Source organism: Pezoporus flaviventris, unplaced genomic scaffold (assembly GCF_033815535.1).
Source record: "Pezoporus flaviventris isolate CSIRO_AGI_PZ_B2104156 unplaced genomic scaffold, CSIRO_AGI_Pfla_v1 ptg000063l, whole genome shotgun sequence".
NCBI lineage: Eukaryota > Metazoa > Chordata > Aves > Psittaciformes > Psittacidae > Pezoporus > Pezoporus flaviventris.
Window position 1 is genome coordinate 1,340,980 of NW_026892611.1, and position 17,313 is coordinate 1,358,292.

At 52.8% G+C, this 17,313-nt stretch overlaps 1 protein-coding gene and 1 long non-coding RNA gene across 4 annotated transcripts; both read left to right on the plus strand.

Moving 5' to 3' along the window:
* The first annotated feature begins 1,324 nt into the window (after positions 1 to 1,324).
* Positions 1,325 to 6,920, plus strand: DYNLL2 (dynein light chain LC8-type 2). Of its 2 annotated transcripts, XM_061469978.1 has the most exons (3): positions 1,325 to 1,436; positions 4,748 to 4,886; positions 6,521 to 6,920. In XM_061469978.1, the coding sequence occupies exons 2-3, from the start codon at positions 4,755 to 4,757 to the stop codon at positions 6,656 to 6,658; spliced, it is 270 nt and encodes an 89-aa protein (XP_061325962.1). In that variant the 5' UTR covers positions 1,325 to 1,436; positions 4,748 to 4,754; the 3' UTR covers positions 6,659 to 6,920. The 2 variants fall into 2 exon arrangements, with proteins under 2 accessions (XP_061325962.1, XP_061325961.1); XM_061469977.1 differs by lacking the exon at positions 1,325 to 1,436 and having other exon boundaries at positions 4,729 to 4,886.
* A 3,046-nt stretch (positions 6,921 to 9,966) lies between these two features.
* On the plus strand, positions 9,967 to 15,179 carry LOC133277814 (uncharacterized). 2 transcript variants are annotated; one of them, XR_009746348.1, is made up of 5 exons: positions 9,967 to 10,106; positions 10,588 to 10,863; positions 13,510 to 13,648; positions 14,224 to 14,316; positions 14,463 to 15,179. It is a non-coding gene; the product is annotated as an uncharacterized LOC133277814 (long non-coding RNA). The 2 variants fall into 2 exon arrangements; XR_009746349.1 differs by having other exon boundaries at positions 10,721 to 10,863.
* The last annotated feature ends 2,134 nt before the right edge of the window (positions 15,180 to 17,313 follow it).

A 17,313-nucleotide genomic window follows, 5' to 3' on the forward strand; every position in this document is an offset into this window, starting at 1 on the left:
CTCACTTTTTCTGCTGCTCTCTGGCTCCTGCAGTCTTACTGCTGAAGCTTAGGCAAATTTGGGAGCAGTAAATATCTTACTTGCTGGCAGGAGTTTTGACCAGTACCTCAGAGGCTGCAAAGGTCACACCATGAAATACCCATCTCATTAGCCAAAAAGGACCAGCCCATTCATGGGCTGCCTGCTTGGGAGGCAAATACACAGCCATGGAGGGAATTCCAGCCTGTCCCCTGAGTGCTTGTCCTCCCTGAGCAATCACATCAGACAGATTCCAGTACCTGGTTCTCAAGGCCAACATGTGCAATTAACACTGGTCTCGTTGAGAGCCGGATGAGCGCAGGCAGCACCGTCTCCATCTCACCACTGCTCACGGCAGGGAACTGGGACTGTGTTTTGCCGGGCTTTTCTTCAGGTGGTTCCTTTCACTTGGCACCTCAACTCATGTGAAACGGAGCAACCCAAGCAGGAGCTGCCTGGTGTCCATGGCAGACAGGCCCATGGGGCAGGTGTGTGCCCGGAGCTCCAAGGGGCCGAAGCAGCAGCATCACAGCAGTGTGCCAGGATCCTGACGGGTGCTCCCTCGCTGCCAGCCCCAGCGCAGTGGTTATGATCATGAGCCTCCGCCGCTGTCTCCCACCCTGAGGTGTGCACACAACGATAGCATGAGGTTTGACTGCCAGCCCCTGCCCGCCGCAAGGATCCTGCCACAGGGATGCTGTGGTGGACACACAGCACTTCATCCTGCTCTGACGGCACTGGCACCTGCTGACTTACTAAAGCTGAGCTTTACTACGGCTTTACTTCAGGCAGAGCAGTAATGCAAACCAGGGTATCACAGTGCTGCACGGGGAACAGAATTCAGCAGTTACCCCGAAGGAGATCAGGTCTACCAGAGGCAGTCGGCCCCTCCCAGGGGCTCACGGTCACCCCGGGATCGGGGTCCCCACGGCAGAGGGGACTCCCACAGAGGAGCCATGGCTCCCTTGGGCAGCAGAGACCGCTCCAAAGGAATCAGCCCGCCCGGGATCGGGGTCCCGGGGCCGGTTCTTGGGGGTCCCGGCGGCTCCGGGTCCCGTCCCCTCACAGAACCGGGGTAGCCCCGCCCCCGCGAGGCCCCGCCCCTCTCCGCGCTCGCCCCGCTGCATTGTGGGATGAAACAGGATGTAGGCAGAACAGCGCGGGCGGACGGGCCGGGGCGGCGGGTAGCTCCTCAGCTCAGCCAATAGGAGTGCGGCGTTCCGGGCGGTGTAGCCAATGGGGAAGCGACGGGCCGCGCGCCGCAGCGGGCGGGGCTGTATTTGAGCGCGGCGCGGCGGTGAGGCGCAGAGCGCGCGGCGCGGCGCAGGGAGCGGAGCGGGTCCGGGCGTCCTTACACCGCCTTGTTCTCCGTGCCGTGCCTCGCCTCGCCCTCCCGGGGTGGCCCTGTCACTGTGAAGGTGAGCGACACTCTCCGCCGGCCCGGGTGGTGGGTACCGGTCGCTCCGTGTGCGAAGAGGTAGTGGCACGGCCGCCCGGAAGGGAGGGAGGCGGGGATGGCGGCTTTGGCTTTGGCCGGCTGGCGGTCGCGGCCTGTAGGGAGCTCCCGGCGGCGGTCGGAGCCCGCCCCACCACGGTGCTTTGTTGCCGGTCCCGCTCCGGGCAAGGTCACCGCTGCCTCGGGCGGCCCCGGGGCTCCCCCCGTGAAGGTCACGCGGGGCTCGGGCCTGCACATGCGCCCGGCTCCTGGGAGCGCGTCCCCGGGCCCCCTTGTGCCGTGTGGGGAAAGGGCTGTGCCGCACCCCTTTCCTAGGGTCGTGATTGAGGAAATGGTAGGTGCTGGGCTTGGGCCTCGTCGCCACCTTCGGGCTCCGTGCTGTCCTGGTGGGGAAGTGATGGGTGCTGGGCCTGGGCCTTGCCCTGCCCAGTGGGGGAAAGAGTGCGTGTGGGAGCTTGTGTCTCACCTCGTTTCCAAAGCTGCATCTTGTCCTGCTGAGGGAAGGAGCGGGTGCTGATCTTGAGCATCATTTAGCTCTCAAAGTCCCATCACTGTCCTGCTGGGGGAGTGGTTGGATGCTGGACTTGCCTCTTACACTCTTTCTAAGAGCTCATCTTGCCCTGGTGAGGGAAGGGTTGGGCCTCACCCCCCACCCCAGGACTTCGTCCTGCTCTGGAGTGGCTGCTGGGGCTGTGGCCTTTTCTTCCTCAAGACTGCATCCTGCCCTGCACTGGGGAGGGGGTGGCTGCTGGAGCAGTTCTGTTCCCCCTCCCAACCTTGTCCTGTCCTGGGCTGGATGTAGAGGCCTTGTGGTTGTTGTCCGAGAGGGCCACACTCATGTGGTGAGGCCCTGAGGGCTAGCCATGATCTTGTGGCTTAGGGAAAAGAGGTGTATGTGGTGGTGCTGGGATGCTTGTGGGGAGGATGCCTCTAATCCCGTGGGATAATGAGTTGGGACTGGGGCCCTGCCCTGTGTTGTGCAGGGGGGTGGAATGGGGTGACTCTTGGAGCTGCTCCCTGCCCAACAATGGGTACAGGGGACCCTCTCTGCTGCAGTGCTGTCAGCTGCAAGCCCCTGCTGTGGGTTGGCCTGTGGAGGATGCTGTGCCCTGGAGCAGTGTGGTGGTGTGGGGAGGGCAGCACTTGCAACTCTGCTGAAGGAGAATCGTTCTCCTTTTCTATGGCGCTGTTGGCCCTTGGCAGTACGGGCCTGCACTGAGATGCTCCTTGCCTAAACAATGAGGAAGGGAGATGCTTTTTGCAGGTCACTCCGTGGCTGGTTATGTAATGGCCCTCTGAACTCGGCGTGTAGCAGAGGTGTGTGAAGGCTTGATGTGTGCGAGAGCTTGCCTCTCTTCTTCCCCTAAAGAAGCTTTCCTGGAAGAATGACCCACGAGTGAATTTCTGCTACTTCCCTTTTCCTGTGGGCTGACCCCCCAGAAGACTTTTTCCAAGAGATTGCCACATTCCTGGATAGTGAATCCAAATCTACAGGCGGTTGGTTGGGCTGTTGTGAGCTGTGTCTTGTCCTGCTGGGGTTTTTGGCCCCCAGCTTAAACCACAGCATGGAGGGGAGCAACCTGCCTGGAAGTGGCTTTTCCAGAGCTGTGGTAGGGGCGTGTGCTCTCTGTTGGCATTTGAGCTCAGTTCCTGTCATTCCTCCTGATGCTATTAGCGTATGTTAATAACAGTGCTCTATTAAACATTGTATCTAAACTGTATAAATTAAGGTTGCAATAGAAGCGTTCAACTGCAGGCAGGGTGAAGAATTGAAGTATTGTAATCATAGGGTTACAATTATGTAAGTGGATTCTCTTGCTCTCTGGATAGCAGGCTCCTTTAATTGCTGTAACAAAGCTACTCCTTCAGTTTTCTGGGACTATTCCAGGAAGTGATCATTGCAGCAGATTTTCTTCACTCCCCAGTAGAGCTAAAAATGTGTAGTTTCACTATTTCAAAACATGCTTGGTAGTATCATTCAAGACTTAGAGCACTGTAAAAAGACTTAGGAAACTTAATGGTGCTTTGCAGGCTTAATTGGAGGTACTCCTTGTCATTAGGGAGCTTATTCCCACAGTTTTAACATGCTCTGGCAAGACCTGCTGTCAGGGTGAGCAGCTGTGGTCCTTCTTGGTGAAGACCTTTGCTTGACCAGTCCCCCAGATAAAACATGTGCCTCCTGACTGGGCGTTGTGTGGCTGGGGGAGCCAGGGGTCTGTTGGAGGCAGGACTGCACAGGCCTCCTTCCACAGGGCAAGTGTGTGGCCTTTGCTTGAAGAAAGGCTGCAGGGCTGGGATTGCCCAGTTTCTGTTTTCTGCAATAATACTGACTGCACTGGAAGTTTCCCAGTGCTCCATGTCTCCCTGGGAAGGCCATGGCAGATCTATGTGCAAGTGGCTTCAGGAACTGGTGTGATGCACCTGAACTAACACAGACCGAAGGGGGCTGCATGCTCAGCTGTAGTGTACAGCTTTTGAGTTTTACTAGCACTGGCATGCTGGTATCTAGCATCTGTGGTGTGGCTCTCAGGTGGGAGGGCAAAAAGGAGGCCCTTTGCCAGGCCCTGGCTGTGCTAGCTCTGTGGTGGGGCTTGCTTCCCCTGCCCCTCTTTCTAGGCTGCAGCATGGTGTTAACCTGTTTCTGGCTTGTCAGACCAGCTTTGTCCCATGGGAGCAGCTGAAGTCTGGGTTTCCCTGGCAAAGCAGCAGTGAGGTTGAGGGAATGATGATAGGCTGAATGTGGAACAACAGCACTCCTTCCAGGCTAAACTAGCAGTGGTAACTATAACACCTGGGATGGTGGTGGTGCGTAAAAGCACTGCTGCTAACGTATGCTTCCTGAGCCTCCCTGTTGGTGATGGGCAGTCTGGGATCTTGCAAGGCTCTGAACAGATGATGCTCCAAACTGCTGGTGCTCCTGGAAGGCAAACTTGGCTTTAGCCTACTGATCTATAGGAGGGTTCTGGCTCTCTGCAGATCCCGTCTCCTCCCACACAGTAAGCTTTTCCTGCATGAATTTAATGCAGGTGTTGATGTTGGGCTATCTTTGATCTAACCTCCAGACAGTGCCAGTGCTACAGTGCTCCAGCTGTAAGGTGCACCTTAGCCTACAAGGGACTACTGTAGGCTACCCTGTGAAACTCACCCTGGTCGTAACGGGGGGCTTGTAGTATCTGCTTGTGACGCAGTGTGCCATAGAAAGGACAACCTCTGATGCACAGGAAGCTTCTCCTGTCTTGGGAAGGAATTAAAGGATTCTATGTTCTGTCTTAGGTTCACGATGTCTGACAGAAAGGCTGTGATCAAGAATGCGGACATGTCTGAGGACATGCAGCAAGATGCTGTGGACTGTGCTACACAGGCAATGGAGAAGTACAACATAGAAAAGGACATTGCAGCATATATAAAGAAGGTAACTACGGGCTGAGGGGGCTGCTCTTGCTAAGAGCTTCAGGAAGTCTCAAGTATGTGTGCCTGTCGTGAGCCTGAGTGTCTGAGGTTTGATATGTGTGTGTTTGGAGGGAGAAGATGCTTTCTTCTTGGCTTTTTTACTGCTGTTCCCAAGAGGATGGAATGACTCCTCCAAGGTCAGAGGAGGGCTATGGCAGAGCTCTGGCAAGCTCTGAGCAATGTTGAGTGCTGTCCCTCTGGATTTGCCAGCCTAGAAAGAGCTGGCTGCAGTCTCTGTTTAGGACTTGCTCCAGAGATGCTGCTGCCTCACTCACAGTACCAGTGCAGGGTGGGATTACTGATTCACTCAAAGTGGGCAGCTGTGCACGTGCAGCTCTCCCCGCTGTGTTCCTGGCTCTGGGGTGGGTGGTGTGGAGGAGGATGGGGCCTTGTGTTGGCTGGTGGGACTGTGCAAGGTGCTGCTTTAAAAACATGCAGGCAGCTGCCCTGGCTTGGGAAGAGGTGTCTTCCCACGTGCAGGAGCTCATGCTCGATGGCATCTGGGAAGCTGTCAGTTCTCTCTGTAGCCACTTCTTTGAATGGTCAGGCAAAGAGCTTTTGAAGGAGGAAAGTGACTTCATAGAGAGTGCAGTCCTGGCACCTGGCTTTTGAGCCTTGCTTGTAATCTAAGCTTGAGTAGAAAGGATTCAAAGGTGTCTCCTAACCTCTCTGATCACTTTGAGGCAAGACTTCTCTCAAACTGCTTGGGGCAATGCAGCCTGTAAAGTGAGTGAGTGACACAAAAAAGGCATCTGAAAAGAAGCTGGCCTTTATTTCCTGTGAGTGTGTTGGGAGGAGGAAAGCAATTTGATGGCCCTTCATGCCCTGGCAAGAAAGCCTTTTCCTTACTTTAAAGGTTACCTGCAAAGAGCTCAAACTGTCTTGCTGCTGTCTGAGGACTAACACTGGCTTTAATCTTGAACGTTTAGTCTGTTCTTTTGGCTCTGTCTTGGTGGAGGAAAGGGTGTTCTTGGAAGTTGGGTATTAACTAGAGGGAAGAAAATGGTCTTTAACCCCATCTTAGCTGCTAAATAGAGGACTATTAAGCCAGCATTCAACTTGCTCACCTCGGACCTCTCAGTTTTTTGTGTGCTGCCTGGCCTGTGAATTTGCCTGCTTGCTTTCAGTGTACATTCTCTTTCCTTTATGTGAAGAGACCGCAACAGTAAAAGCCAGACTTCTCCTTCCTTATTTTAGGTGACCTTTAAGCTCAAATGTTTTGCTGGAACAGACATGCCAGAACCTTATTTTTTGTGAGTGGGTTTGGAATGGGAGAGGAGAAATATTCCCCTGAGCAAGCCTACACACAGGGCTTGAATAGGCTGCACCAAGGAGAGCTCTTGTGTCTGCTGGTTCTGCCAGGGCTGATGGGTGCTTCAAGTCTCAGAAGCTGATTTGCTTGCGTTTGATCCTTTGAACTATCCAGTGCAGAGGTCTGGTTGCTTAATATGACAGTGTCTTGCAGTGGGGAATCAAAAGATGCTGGAGGTGGGAGGAGAGGCAATAGTGAGTGGACAGAACCAGCTAAGAATTTGTGCTTAGAACTATTTTCATGTGGGCTTTCTTGGCCTTAATGCCTCTCTTCTCTTTCTTCAGGAATTTGACAAGAAATACAACCCAACTTGGCACTGCATTGTTGGCAGAAACTTTGGCAGCTATGTAACACACGAGACAAAGCACTTCATCTATTTTTACTTGGGTCAGGTTGCAATTCTTCTCTTCAAGTCTGGATAGGAAGTAGGAGCAAGTGAAATTCGGACTGTAATGCACTGATGGCTGAAGCCACGACTCCCTTTAACATGGCTATGCCGCTGCATGGACTGTATACTATATTTAATGTGTATATGTTGCAGTAAAAATCTACTTCTGTTTAGTTGCCTGGGAAGAAGGCGGCATTTTTTTGTTACTGCTTTTTTTGGTTGTATTGCACTAGGAAACCTGTAAATGCTTAAAACAATGGCCTTTACGTGGGAAGAAATAAAACTATTCCACAGCAGCTCCCTCAGTGGTAACTCCTTCTTTGAGGCTGGGAAAACTTCTTTGGGCAGGCCAAAAGTTCCTGACTTCCTTACTGAGTTTTATTAGACTGTTAATCTTGTAAAGAGGAGCAAAGCCAGTGTGAGCCTCTGTACCCACCCTGCAGACTGTAGAGAGCTGGCTCTCCCAGTAACCTCAGTGCAGGTACTTAGACCTTCCCTGAAAGCTGGTGGGGCTCTTGATTACGTGGCTTTCACACTCAAGTTGAACTCCACCTTGGACTGTGATAAACAGGCTTGCAGCTGGCACCCTCGGTGTTCTCTTTCAGTGTCCATCACTGTATTTTTGGCGCTGCTGAAACATTGACCTAGACTTGTAAGCAACTCAGCCTGGTCTAGAAGACTTCAACAGCCATCCCCCTGAGCTGCTGCTTGCTGCAGAAAGTGGCATCCTGTGGCTGAAGTCTTTAGACCTTGATACTGAGATCTAAAGCCACATGGCCCGTCCCCGCAATGGAGTAGGATATCAAATTGGTGACTACTGACAACAGCTCTATTTGGCATGTTCTTAGCCAGTTGTCTCAACACTGCCTTAACTCGATGCTCTCCTTAAAGCAAGTTAGTCATGTGGAAGACTTGTAAGTGGCCACTGTCTCCTTTCTTTATTTTCTGTAGCTGATAAGCTATTTCTGGAGGAGTGTCCTCCATGTTCTGATATCTGCTTTTGTTCTTAAAGCACAGTACCAAGAAGTTAAACTTACATGTGATGTTTGTGTGAAGGAAACTCATGTGACATCTGCTTCAAAGGCAGACAAATGTCTTGGTCTCCAATAGGTTCAGCAGTGATGTTGTCTTAGTATGTACTGACTTTTGGATTATGCTGCAGGAAGTTCTTTTATCTGGGTGTGGAGAAATGCTTTGTGATGGCAAGTAAATTCCTGGTGCTTGTCATCAGGTCTATTGGCTTGTTAACTAATGCATAGACAATATCACTAGGCTGGTTGCACCTAAGTTGTGTTACTGAGATGATCTTTGTGTTGGTAATAAGTCATTGCTGGGGGGGGGAAACAACAGAGTGAAGGGACTCTTTGTTGTGGAAAGACTTGATGACCCAGGTTGATGACTTCCTGAAGTAAAAGTCCTTCTTGTCTCTGTGCAAAATCCAAAGTATGCCTAATTTTGTAATATCGATAGAACAATGTTGTAACTAGAACGAATGTAGCTGTCATAACTTCACGTTGATGGAAATGTCTGCACTGGGGTAATGTGCCTTGGGCTGCCTGGGGCACTCGTGTGGTCTTTGTCTATTCAGAACTCCACTCTGGATCTGAAAGGAGAATGTTTTGGGTTTGGTTTTTTCCAAGCATGAGTCTGATGTGAATCTGTTCACGGTCTCTCGTGGAGCAAAATCTGTTCCCTTCATAACTGCAATGGCTCAAATACCATTTTTTCTTTTTTTTTCAAACATTAAAGGTGAATTGACACATTTAAACAGCCTCTAGTTTCTTCTTCATTACCGGCTGTCCCAAGCAAAGCCAGCACTTGTCCACAGAGTGTGAGCAGTGAGTTCTTTGCCCTTGAAGGTGCTAATGACCCAAAGGACACATGTCTGCAGAGGGAGAACCTCAACCTGGGGAGTGCATGTGGCCAATCTTTGCTGGTGCTGACCTCCAGCCCTGCTCCAGACAGTGGGACTGAGGGGAGTATGACTCCTGCAGGCAGCCCTGATGGGATGCTGCTGTACCCAGTAACCTGGATGTGCAGGTTCTGGGCTGAGTCTCTTAATGACCCCAGTCGAATGGGGTGCTATAGCAGCTGGGGCCCTGGCTCCAGGACACTCTGAGCTGTCTCTCTGCTTTGCAGGAATTAGGCTTCCCCTTCAGGATTCCCCTTCAGGCTTCCTCCCTGCGCTCAGTAGAAAGGTGAGATGTAAAACTCTTGCCGGTTGCCTGAAGCTGATGTATATTTAATGCCTCCAGCACTGCAGGGACTGTGGGCTTGGCCTTAAACAACCCCCTCCGCTTGCTGTCTTGCTCCTGATGCAACCTAAATGTGGGGTTGTGGCCTCCTGATATTTTGGAAACGCTGTGGGCGCCTGCCAAGTGCTGTAGTGTAACAGCTCTGCTGTGGGACAGTAACACCAGCATGAGAAAGGAGGGGAAGCTGAGCTGCAGACAACCATGACTCATGCAAAGCAGCTCTAGAATGAGATGAACCCAAAACTCCTGAGCAGGCAGCAGTGTGGCTGTTACACACAGGCAATCTGCTATAACCTACGCCTGGCAGTGCTGAAAAGCAGAGGTGGTTTCTCCTTTGGGGAAGCTGGGAATGATGCTCCTTCCTCACTAGTCCCAGTCAGCCTTTTAGCTGGAAGTGTAGTTGCAGGGTTTAAGCCGGTCTGGCCTGGTTAGGTCTGGGTTAACACTGCAGTTCCAGGAAAGCTTCTGTAGCCTTGTGGGATGGTTGGGTCCCCTTGGTGCAGAGGGCTCTTAATCAAAGCCAGTGCAGCTGCAGCATAGGAGGGCTCATCCAAACCTGAGGTGAGGAACTTTCCCAGCCCCAGTTCCGCCTGTGGAAAGCCCCCCCTTCCAGCCATGAATCCAGTGCCTGTGGTGCTGCTGTAAATCCAGCTCTGGAGGGATGGGGAGGCCCTGCCCAGGCTTGAGGGACAGAGTTAACGCACGTGAGTAGAAAATGAGTTTGGTGTTTCCTTGGATGCATCACTGCAGTGGGAGTCCTGCTTCAGGCTCAGGAAGAGAAGCTCTAACTCACACCCTTAGCAATTAGGCAGTGAAACCGAGCCCTGCTCAGCTGCCCTAAGTCCTGCAGTGGACACTGTGTACTCAGCCTTCCCCCTAATCCATCCCTTGCATAGCCCTGGGGCTCTGGAAGACACAAACTGCCCCAAGGTGTGCAGAGCTTCCCTCTGAATGGCTGAGGGTGATGCGAGGTGTTAGCATGGGGCTCTCTGTCCTTGCTGCCTGCCCTTCGGCCTCCCCAGCAGCTGCAGGACACAGCTTTTAGCTTTGGCTTTTTCCATTGCTGGGCTCTGCTGTCTCCAGTTTCCACCAGGCGCAGGTGTCCTGCAATGAGCATTAACTGTTCCCGTGCTGGAGGAGCCAAGGGTATCCCCAGGATGGCTGCTCAGTTTCAACGGGGGCATGAAGGTGTTCGGAAACATCTGGATGTGGGGCACTGGCTGGAAGGTATGTATCCTGGGAAAGAAACTGCTTCCAGATGTGCTTGGGCAACATGCCACTGAAGGGTAAACTCAGTCCATGTTGCTGCCTTGCTTTACAAGGTTCAGAAGATGCTTGCAGGGGAGCCTGACGTGCTTGTGGGTGGGGGTCTGGGTGCGGGGCAGCGTCTGCAGATGTGCATGTGTGTTTGCTGTGGGTAACTGTGGTTTGCGGTTAGAGAGAGTGTCCCGTTACTTTCTGTTGTACAAGCCAAGTTATTCAGTTCCTCACATGGAATGTTTCCTCCAGATGTGGCCTTTGTGGCCCTGGAGAGCAGGCAGGCTGTTTGTGGGTAGCTGTGCTCCACGTGTGTAACTGCTAGCCATGATCTGGGATTCATTCTGTGGAGGGAGCATGGTGCAGCGCCCCAGGAGAAGGTGTTAGCAGGGAGAGCCAGCCTTGCTCCGCCTGTGGCACGATGTTCTTCCCTTTCTCCATGACTACTTAGGACTCCAGGAAGGGAGAAAGTGATGGCAGCATCCTCCCCACCCTGGGCGTCCTGCACAGGAACCGGGCGTTGCACCCTGCTCCAGTGGGAACACCCAGGCTGCCTGTCAGTGCTCTCCTTCCCTCCCATCCAGCCTCAAGCACGCGGAAGCAGAGCCTGCTGCTCCTAACGCGGTACCCAGGGGATGGATCCTTCTCTCCGTGCTTTTGTGGGAGATTTGAGATGAAGAGAGAAGACATGGAAATGATTTTTATCTCACTTTCAAGTCTCCATCGGGTAAGTCCTTAGGAGGCCGGTGGCACGCGGGGAAGGAAGCAGGACTGTGCCATCCCTGCCCACTCGAGGTTTCCCTGCTTTGTTCTATTTATTGAGCAATGATTCCAACACCCTTTCCCAGACTGTGACTCATAGCAGCAGTGTCTATGCATAAGCCATGTGTCTCTGAGTGCTTTATAGATACAGGAGCTGCAGGAGTCAACTGTGTTTATTAAAAGATGATCAGATGCTTCCTCCCTTAAGGCAATGTCTCACTGAGGCTGAGTAATAACTCATTACCAACGAGACAAATAACTGCTTATTGTCAGGTCAGTGCTTCCAGCAGCCCTGCTGTTAGGAGGCAGGCACCCTGCTTCTGCACTGAGCACCAGTGGTCTCAGCACCCAGAACAGGGGGGTAAGAAGGGAGCTGCCCAGCCTGAGCAGGGGCAACCCCAGGCACTGCTTTGCTCTCAGGGGGATGTAGCCTTGGGTTAAGCTGGAGGAACAGTTCTATCCAGCCCTGGTGTAGCTTGTTTCCTCCTGCCTGTGGGCACAGGCTGCTGTAGTGGCCTCACCGTCCACTTCTGTCCCAGTGCTGGGGACTGAGATCAAATGCACAGAGCTTGCTGTGGCCTGGTGGAGAACCCAGTTTCCAGAGCTCTCATCCCATCTCAACCACAGCTCTCATCCCATGCAGGCTTGGTCAGAGGCTTTCCTCAGATGCCATGCTCTGGCATGGCTGCCAGCGGCCATGGCACCTCTCCATGTCCTTTGTTCCCTCCCTTGCTTACACATCTCCATTGATTTATGGCCCTTGCGGAGCAGCCTGTCTGCAGCTCAGCTGCTTGCCCAGACCCTGCCTGCCTGTGCCCTGGCCTGCTGGACAGGGAGGCTTTTGGGGAGAGATTCATGCAGTAAGGCCCCCCTGCATTTAAACACATGCATGGCCTTTTCTTTCACCTCCTTCCATCCCGGGTGTGAATGGAGTGCTTTCAGGGGGAGGAGATTGCTGGGAGCTGCGCTCTCCCTGTGCATTGGTCGCAGCCCATAAAAGCATCCGAGGAATTCACCACAGCAGTCCCTGTGCAGGGTGAGTGCGGTGAAAGCCACCCTTTGTTCCTGCAGCCCTGGCCACGGAGTCCTACACACTGATGGGGCTGGAATCTGCAGAGCTGGATGTGTGCTCCCACCACCACGTTGGCCTGAGCACCCCCTGCGTGGGTGCCCCACTGCACTGAGGCCATTGGGAAGGGCTTTTCCACATCTTACCCCAGCCAGGATGAGCAGCAGAGGGGTGAGCAGCATGAGGTGCTGCTCGGGCATGATGGAAGGACTTCCCCAAGGTTTGCCAGCAGGGATGAGCTCCAGGGTGTACACACAGCGTGACCCAGGCTTTAGCTGCTGAAGCTGAGTCAGAGGAATGTAAATCCCTTCTTACACAGATCTCTTTGCACCAAGGGTTTGATTACAGGTTTGGGGTTTAATCTCATGCCCTTCTCGCAGGGTTTCCTTGGTGGTTGTGCTGGGGCCGCTCTGGCAGGAAAGGACCCAGGGCTGACATGGAGCTGGGACGTGCCTCTGCTGCAGCCTGCATGCAGGCAGCTGGCACCCGGCCTGGAACATGGCTCTGGAAAGAAAGAAATGCCTTTTTGTTCTTGAGGGAAGCCCAGAATGCTTCGGCAAGGACAAAACCTCTCAAATCCACTTCTAAAAGTCCTTATTTCTCTTAAGGGTTCCAAATGCCCGGGCCAAAAGTGTCTGCTCCTCTGTGGCCTTTGGGTCAGCTTGGATGGGCTCAACCTGGGCACACATTGTGAAGGCTCCATTTGAAACCATGGTTTGTGGAGGGACAGCACCTATGTGTCCTCCTTCGGCAGGGACCCACCCATGGGTGCTGCCATCCCCCTGGCCAGGAGTCCCAGGACCTTTTCGGTGTTGTAATTAGCAGGAGAAACCCATTGGGTGACTCAGCACGCATCGGGTGCCGGGCCAGGGCTTTGACACTGCCACTGTCCTCCAGCACTGACGAGTACAGTTCAGGCAGAGCCTGGGCTGGCTGAAGATAGCGGGGACTTAAATGCTTTACAGAAAATCATTAAGCAATTAAATCTGGCAGATCTCACATCACAGAACGAGCAGCTTGAGGTCTGCAGTAAACAGGGCAACGCTTCCTGGTCGGCTGGGATCTCTTCTTGGAGCCCTAACTCCAACCCGGGCTCCCGAGTAACTATAATTATCTCTTAATTGCCATTATTGTTTAACATTTTTAGCAGTTGCAAGTGCAAACTGTTGGTTTTCCATGCGGATACAATCAGGAGCTGGGGTTCACAATGAAAGCAATTAAAATCCTGTGATTATTCCAAGCCTGCATGTCTCTACAACAGCTTCAATCTGCATAACTTGCCAAGGCATGGGCTAGAAACTCAGACAAATTTAGCATTGATTTAGTAACCCAGCAGAGCTCCTACCCCTCACTGCCTCCAGTGATTTGCATCTACGGCACTTTTGGAAGGATGAGGGGAGGGGAAAGCAAGCATTTTCTAGAATACATCCCTGGGGAATATCCAGCGGAGATAAAATTATGCACATGAATTATGCATCTGAATTGTGATTTCACTCCTATTTTTGTTGGGATTAGCTCATGTTTGGTGTGTATCCCTGGCAGGTTGCTGGTGGTTCCAACTCCCAGCAGGTCGCTGTGATTTCGGGTCCTGTGTTCCTCGCTCCTCACAGAGCTTCCTGGGATCCAGCCCAGCGGCACTGATGGTAGCCTCTGCTCCTTCATCCCTCGTGGACCCAGGCAGGTAGCTTTTCTGTGTTAATTCATCAAGGTCTAACGAGAACAGATTTAGGTCGGAAACTCCAAAAGCAAGTCTGTGCTGTGTTGTGTAGAGGTGTTTGCAGGCTCTGCTCACACCAGCCAGGCTTCACCACAGTCCCCTGGGTCCCCATCATCTCCCAGGCAAGGCAGACATGGAAACATCCCGGCTTCGCCAGCTCTGGGAGGATAAACCCTCGGGAGAGGAGCATTAAGGCAGTAGCATTGTTCCCAAAATCTTGGAACCAAGTCCTTGTACCAGGCTTGGCTGCAATGGCCCTTATTACGGGGGAGGAATTATCCCAACTATCAAATCATGTCCCAGTCTCTGCTGCTGCAGGGTGCAGGTAAATCCCAGTCCCAGGGATGTATTGCCTGCATGTACACATTTGCAAGCATCCCTTTTTCCAAGGAAAGACCAGGAAAGGCATGATTGATGGAAACAGTGGTGTCTGGGAAAGCCTGGGGCTGAAAACCCCCAATTCCCGTGCAGGTTTTGGGCCAGGTATGCTCCTAGAGCAATAACATGAAGATGAACTCTCTCCATTTTGCCTTTTACAGGAAGAGACAGAGCTGACAGCTCTGCAAGGCGAGGAGGAGGCAGGAGAAGCAGCAGCAGCTCCCAGGTCATCATCACTTTGTCAAAATCAGCAGGTATCTGCCATGCCCTTGAGCTCTCCATTGTGGCTCCTGTCCAGTTTGGCTTCCCCCTGGCAGCTGTCACATCCCTGCACTATCAAACCACCTGCCTGAATTTCAAGGAAGTCATCCATGTATTCAACAGGGATATCAACTTCCAGGAGCCCCTGAGGGCCTTGAGATCAGAGCAGCTAAACCAGGGATTTCTGTTCACACCACTGGGGCTGGAACTTGCCCTGGCTGAGATGTCTGCTGGGGGGTGTCCTGGGCCTAAGCCCCATCCCAGCACCATCCCACTGGTGGGATGGAACCAGCCCAAGTGAGGGCACCTCCTCCATATGTTTTTAAACCAAAGGTGGCTTCTGGAATCAATAGAGAAGGTGATTCCTCCACAGCCTGGGGAATCCTGACCGCATTCCTCCCTGAGACCTTCAAAGGAGCCTGAGGAATGCAATTCCCACTAATTTGCTTTGAAAATACCAACTTAAAATCACCATTCTGGCATGCTGGGAGGAAGGATCAGACCGGACTGTAGCTTTGCTGAGACAACAGTTTTGATGATTTATTAAGACTTACATTCTGAACAGCATCATCTTGGTTAATGTTAAGATGCTCCTGCGATTAATGAGAATGTCATACACTGACTGGGGAAGAAAGAGCCCATTTTATGTCCCCAACCAGATGGCCCAGACCAGCTGCTCACTTTTCTTCTTTGAACTGTGATTCTAATGACTTCTGTGTCCTTTGAAGTCTGCTTCTGAGCTGCTGAACCAGATGTATTTGCATGACAGTAGCAGAGTTTTAACAGTCGAGGATTTGTGCTGTTTTCCCTCATACCCCACCTCATTTGCTCTCCTCTGGGGGTTTGGAAGGGTGAGGAAACATAAAATGTACCTTGGTGTAGCATCACCAGCTGCAGTGGAGTAATTCCCTAGACCCGCAGCATCTGAGCTCTGATTGTAAACCCAGCTCTGGGCTGGTTTCTAAACCCATGAGCAGTGTCAGTCTGCTTTCAGTCATGGATTTCTGAGGGCATCACAAAAGCAGGAGCTGCTGTCAGAACACACATTGCAGCACCGCTTTGAAAACAGGACAAGGAAAAAGGAAGAGTTTAAATATGTGTTAAGAAGGTCTAAAAAGAATAAACCACAAAATAAATCGGCAACAAAAGGAACACCCCCCAAAGTGTGGGTTTGGTGGAATTTTGTGCCAAATAGAGAAGTTGGGAAGGCAACGCTGACATTCCTGGCTTTCAGACTTCAATCCCAACGCAGCCCTGCCTGAGTCCGTCCCCAGATGCTGCCTCCCACAGCACTTAGAGGCTATGAAGCAGCTGCACTGCCCAGAGCAGTGGCTGGGCTGAGATGGCAGAGAGCGCTCTAAAATCATCCTTGCACAATATTAACACGCTTGAGGGTGTCTCTTTGCTACTTGTTTTGCTGTGACTGCCTCAGAGGTCTGTTGGAACAAATAATAAATGGAATGGTAAGGGTAAGAAGCACAGCAATTAGAACCAGACAGCCCCAGGGCAAAGAAGAAAGCCAAGGCCACAGCGCTGGTGGCACAGCATGTACTTTTCCTACTCGAGGTGCTCAGTATGACAGGGAGATGAAGGGAAGGTAAAGTGAGGTGAACCAGGGGTAAGAGCCTCTCGAGTGAGGTTCCAGACCTTGGCTTTGCCTGCCTGTGCCATGGAAGGAGAGGACACCATGCCCTGGTCCTGCAGCTCTCCTGCTCCGTCCTGGCTGATGCAGATCCCTGTGTTGGCGCCGGTCCACGTGCAGCAGCCTTGGCTCGGTCCCGATCAAGTGCATTTCCTTATCAACGGGGGCCTTTCAGCCCTTGGCTTCTCTCCTGGGATCCTGTTCACAAGGAAGTGGCGGGAGGCTGCTGCTCACCTGATGCAAGGAATGAATTCCAGGTGAGGTGCAGATCCTATCTGGAGGAGTGTTTCTCTTCCCAGCGACCAGTCCCTCGTGTCCCCAGTGCTGTAAATCTGTTACATCTCTGTGCCTCAGCCAGGTACAGACAGATCTGGGCCAGGGCGACGGGTGCGCGACGGGAACAGCCTGTGACAGTTCAGCAGCCCTCCTCTGCGCTCTGATTCCAGGTTACATCCATCGCTTCCAGTTGCTCTTAAAGAAACACTGAGTGTCCATGATGGTTAAAGCCTGCACAGCCCCCCCAAAACAGCTCCTTGGGGAACACGGTGTTTGGCTTCTCAGGGCTCCTACTCCAGTCAGGGAGCACTGAACCACAGTCCCAATGGCTCTGGGTGTTGTGGCCATGGTGTGGGCAGGCAGTGCCACCCGCTGTGGTGCTCCCCATGGCCATGGCACCCAGTCCCAGGGCCCAGAGGTGCAGTCACTGCCTGGGGCAGGTGCCTGTGCTTGTCCTGCTGCTCCATCATCGTGAATTCCCCTTCCTCCCTGGGCTCAGCGCCATGTGAGAGTGGAATGGCCATGATGGTAACACTGCTGTGAGGGTGACATTGCCATGGTGGTGGCAGTACCATGATGGTGGTGCAGCTGTGAAGGTGACGTTGCTATGATGGTGGCAGTGTCATGATGGTGATGCTGCAGTAAGGGTGACATTGCTATGATGGTGCCAGTGCTGTGAGGGTGACACAACCACAAGGCTGACGATGCTGTGATGGTGACACTGCTGTGATGGTGTCAATGCAGTGAGGGTGACACAGCCACAAGGGTGACGATGCTGTGAGGGTGACACTGCTGTGATGGTGTCAATGCAGTGAGGGTGACACAGCCACAAGGGTGACGATGCTGTGAGGGTGACACTGCTGTGATGGTGTCAATGCGGTGAGGGTGACACAGCCACAAGGGTGACGATGCTGTGAGGGTGACACCGCTGTGATGGTGTCAATGCGGTGAGGGTGACACGACCACGACGGTGTCACTGTGGTGAGGGTGACACCGCCGCGATGGTGTCACTGCAGTGAAGGTGACACAGCCACAAGGGTGATGATGCAGTGAGGTTGACACCGCCGCGATG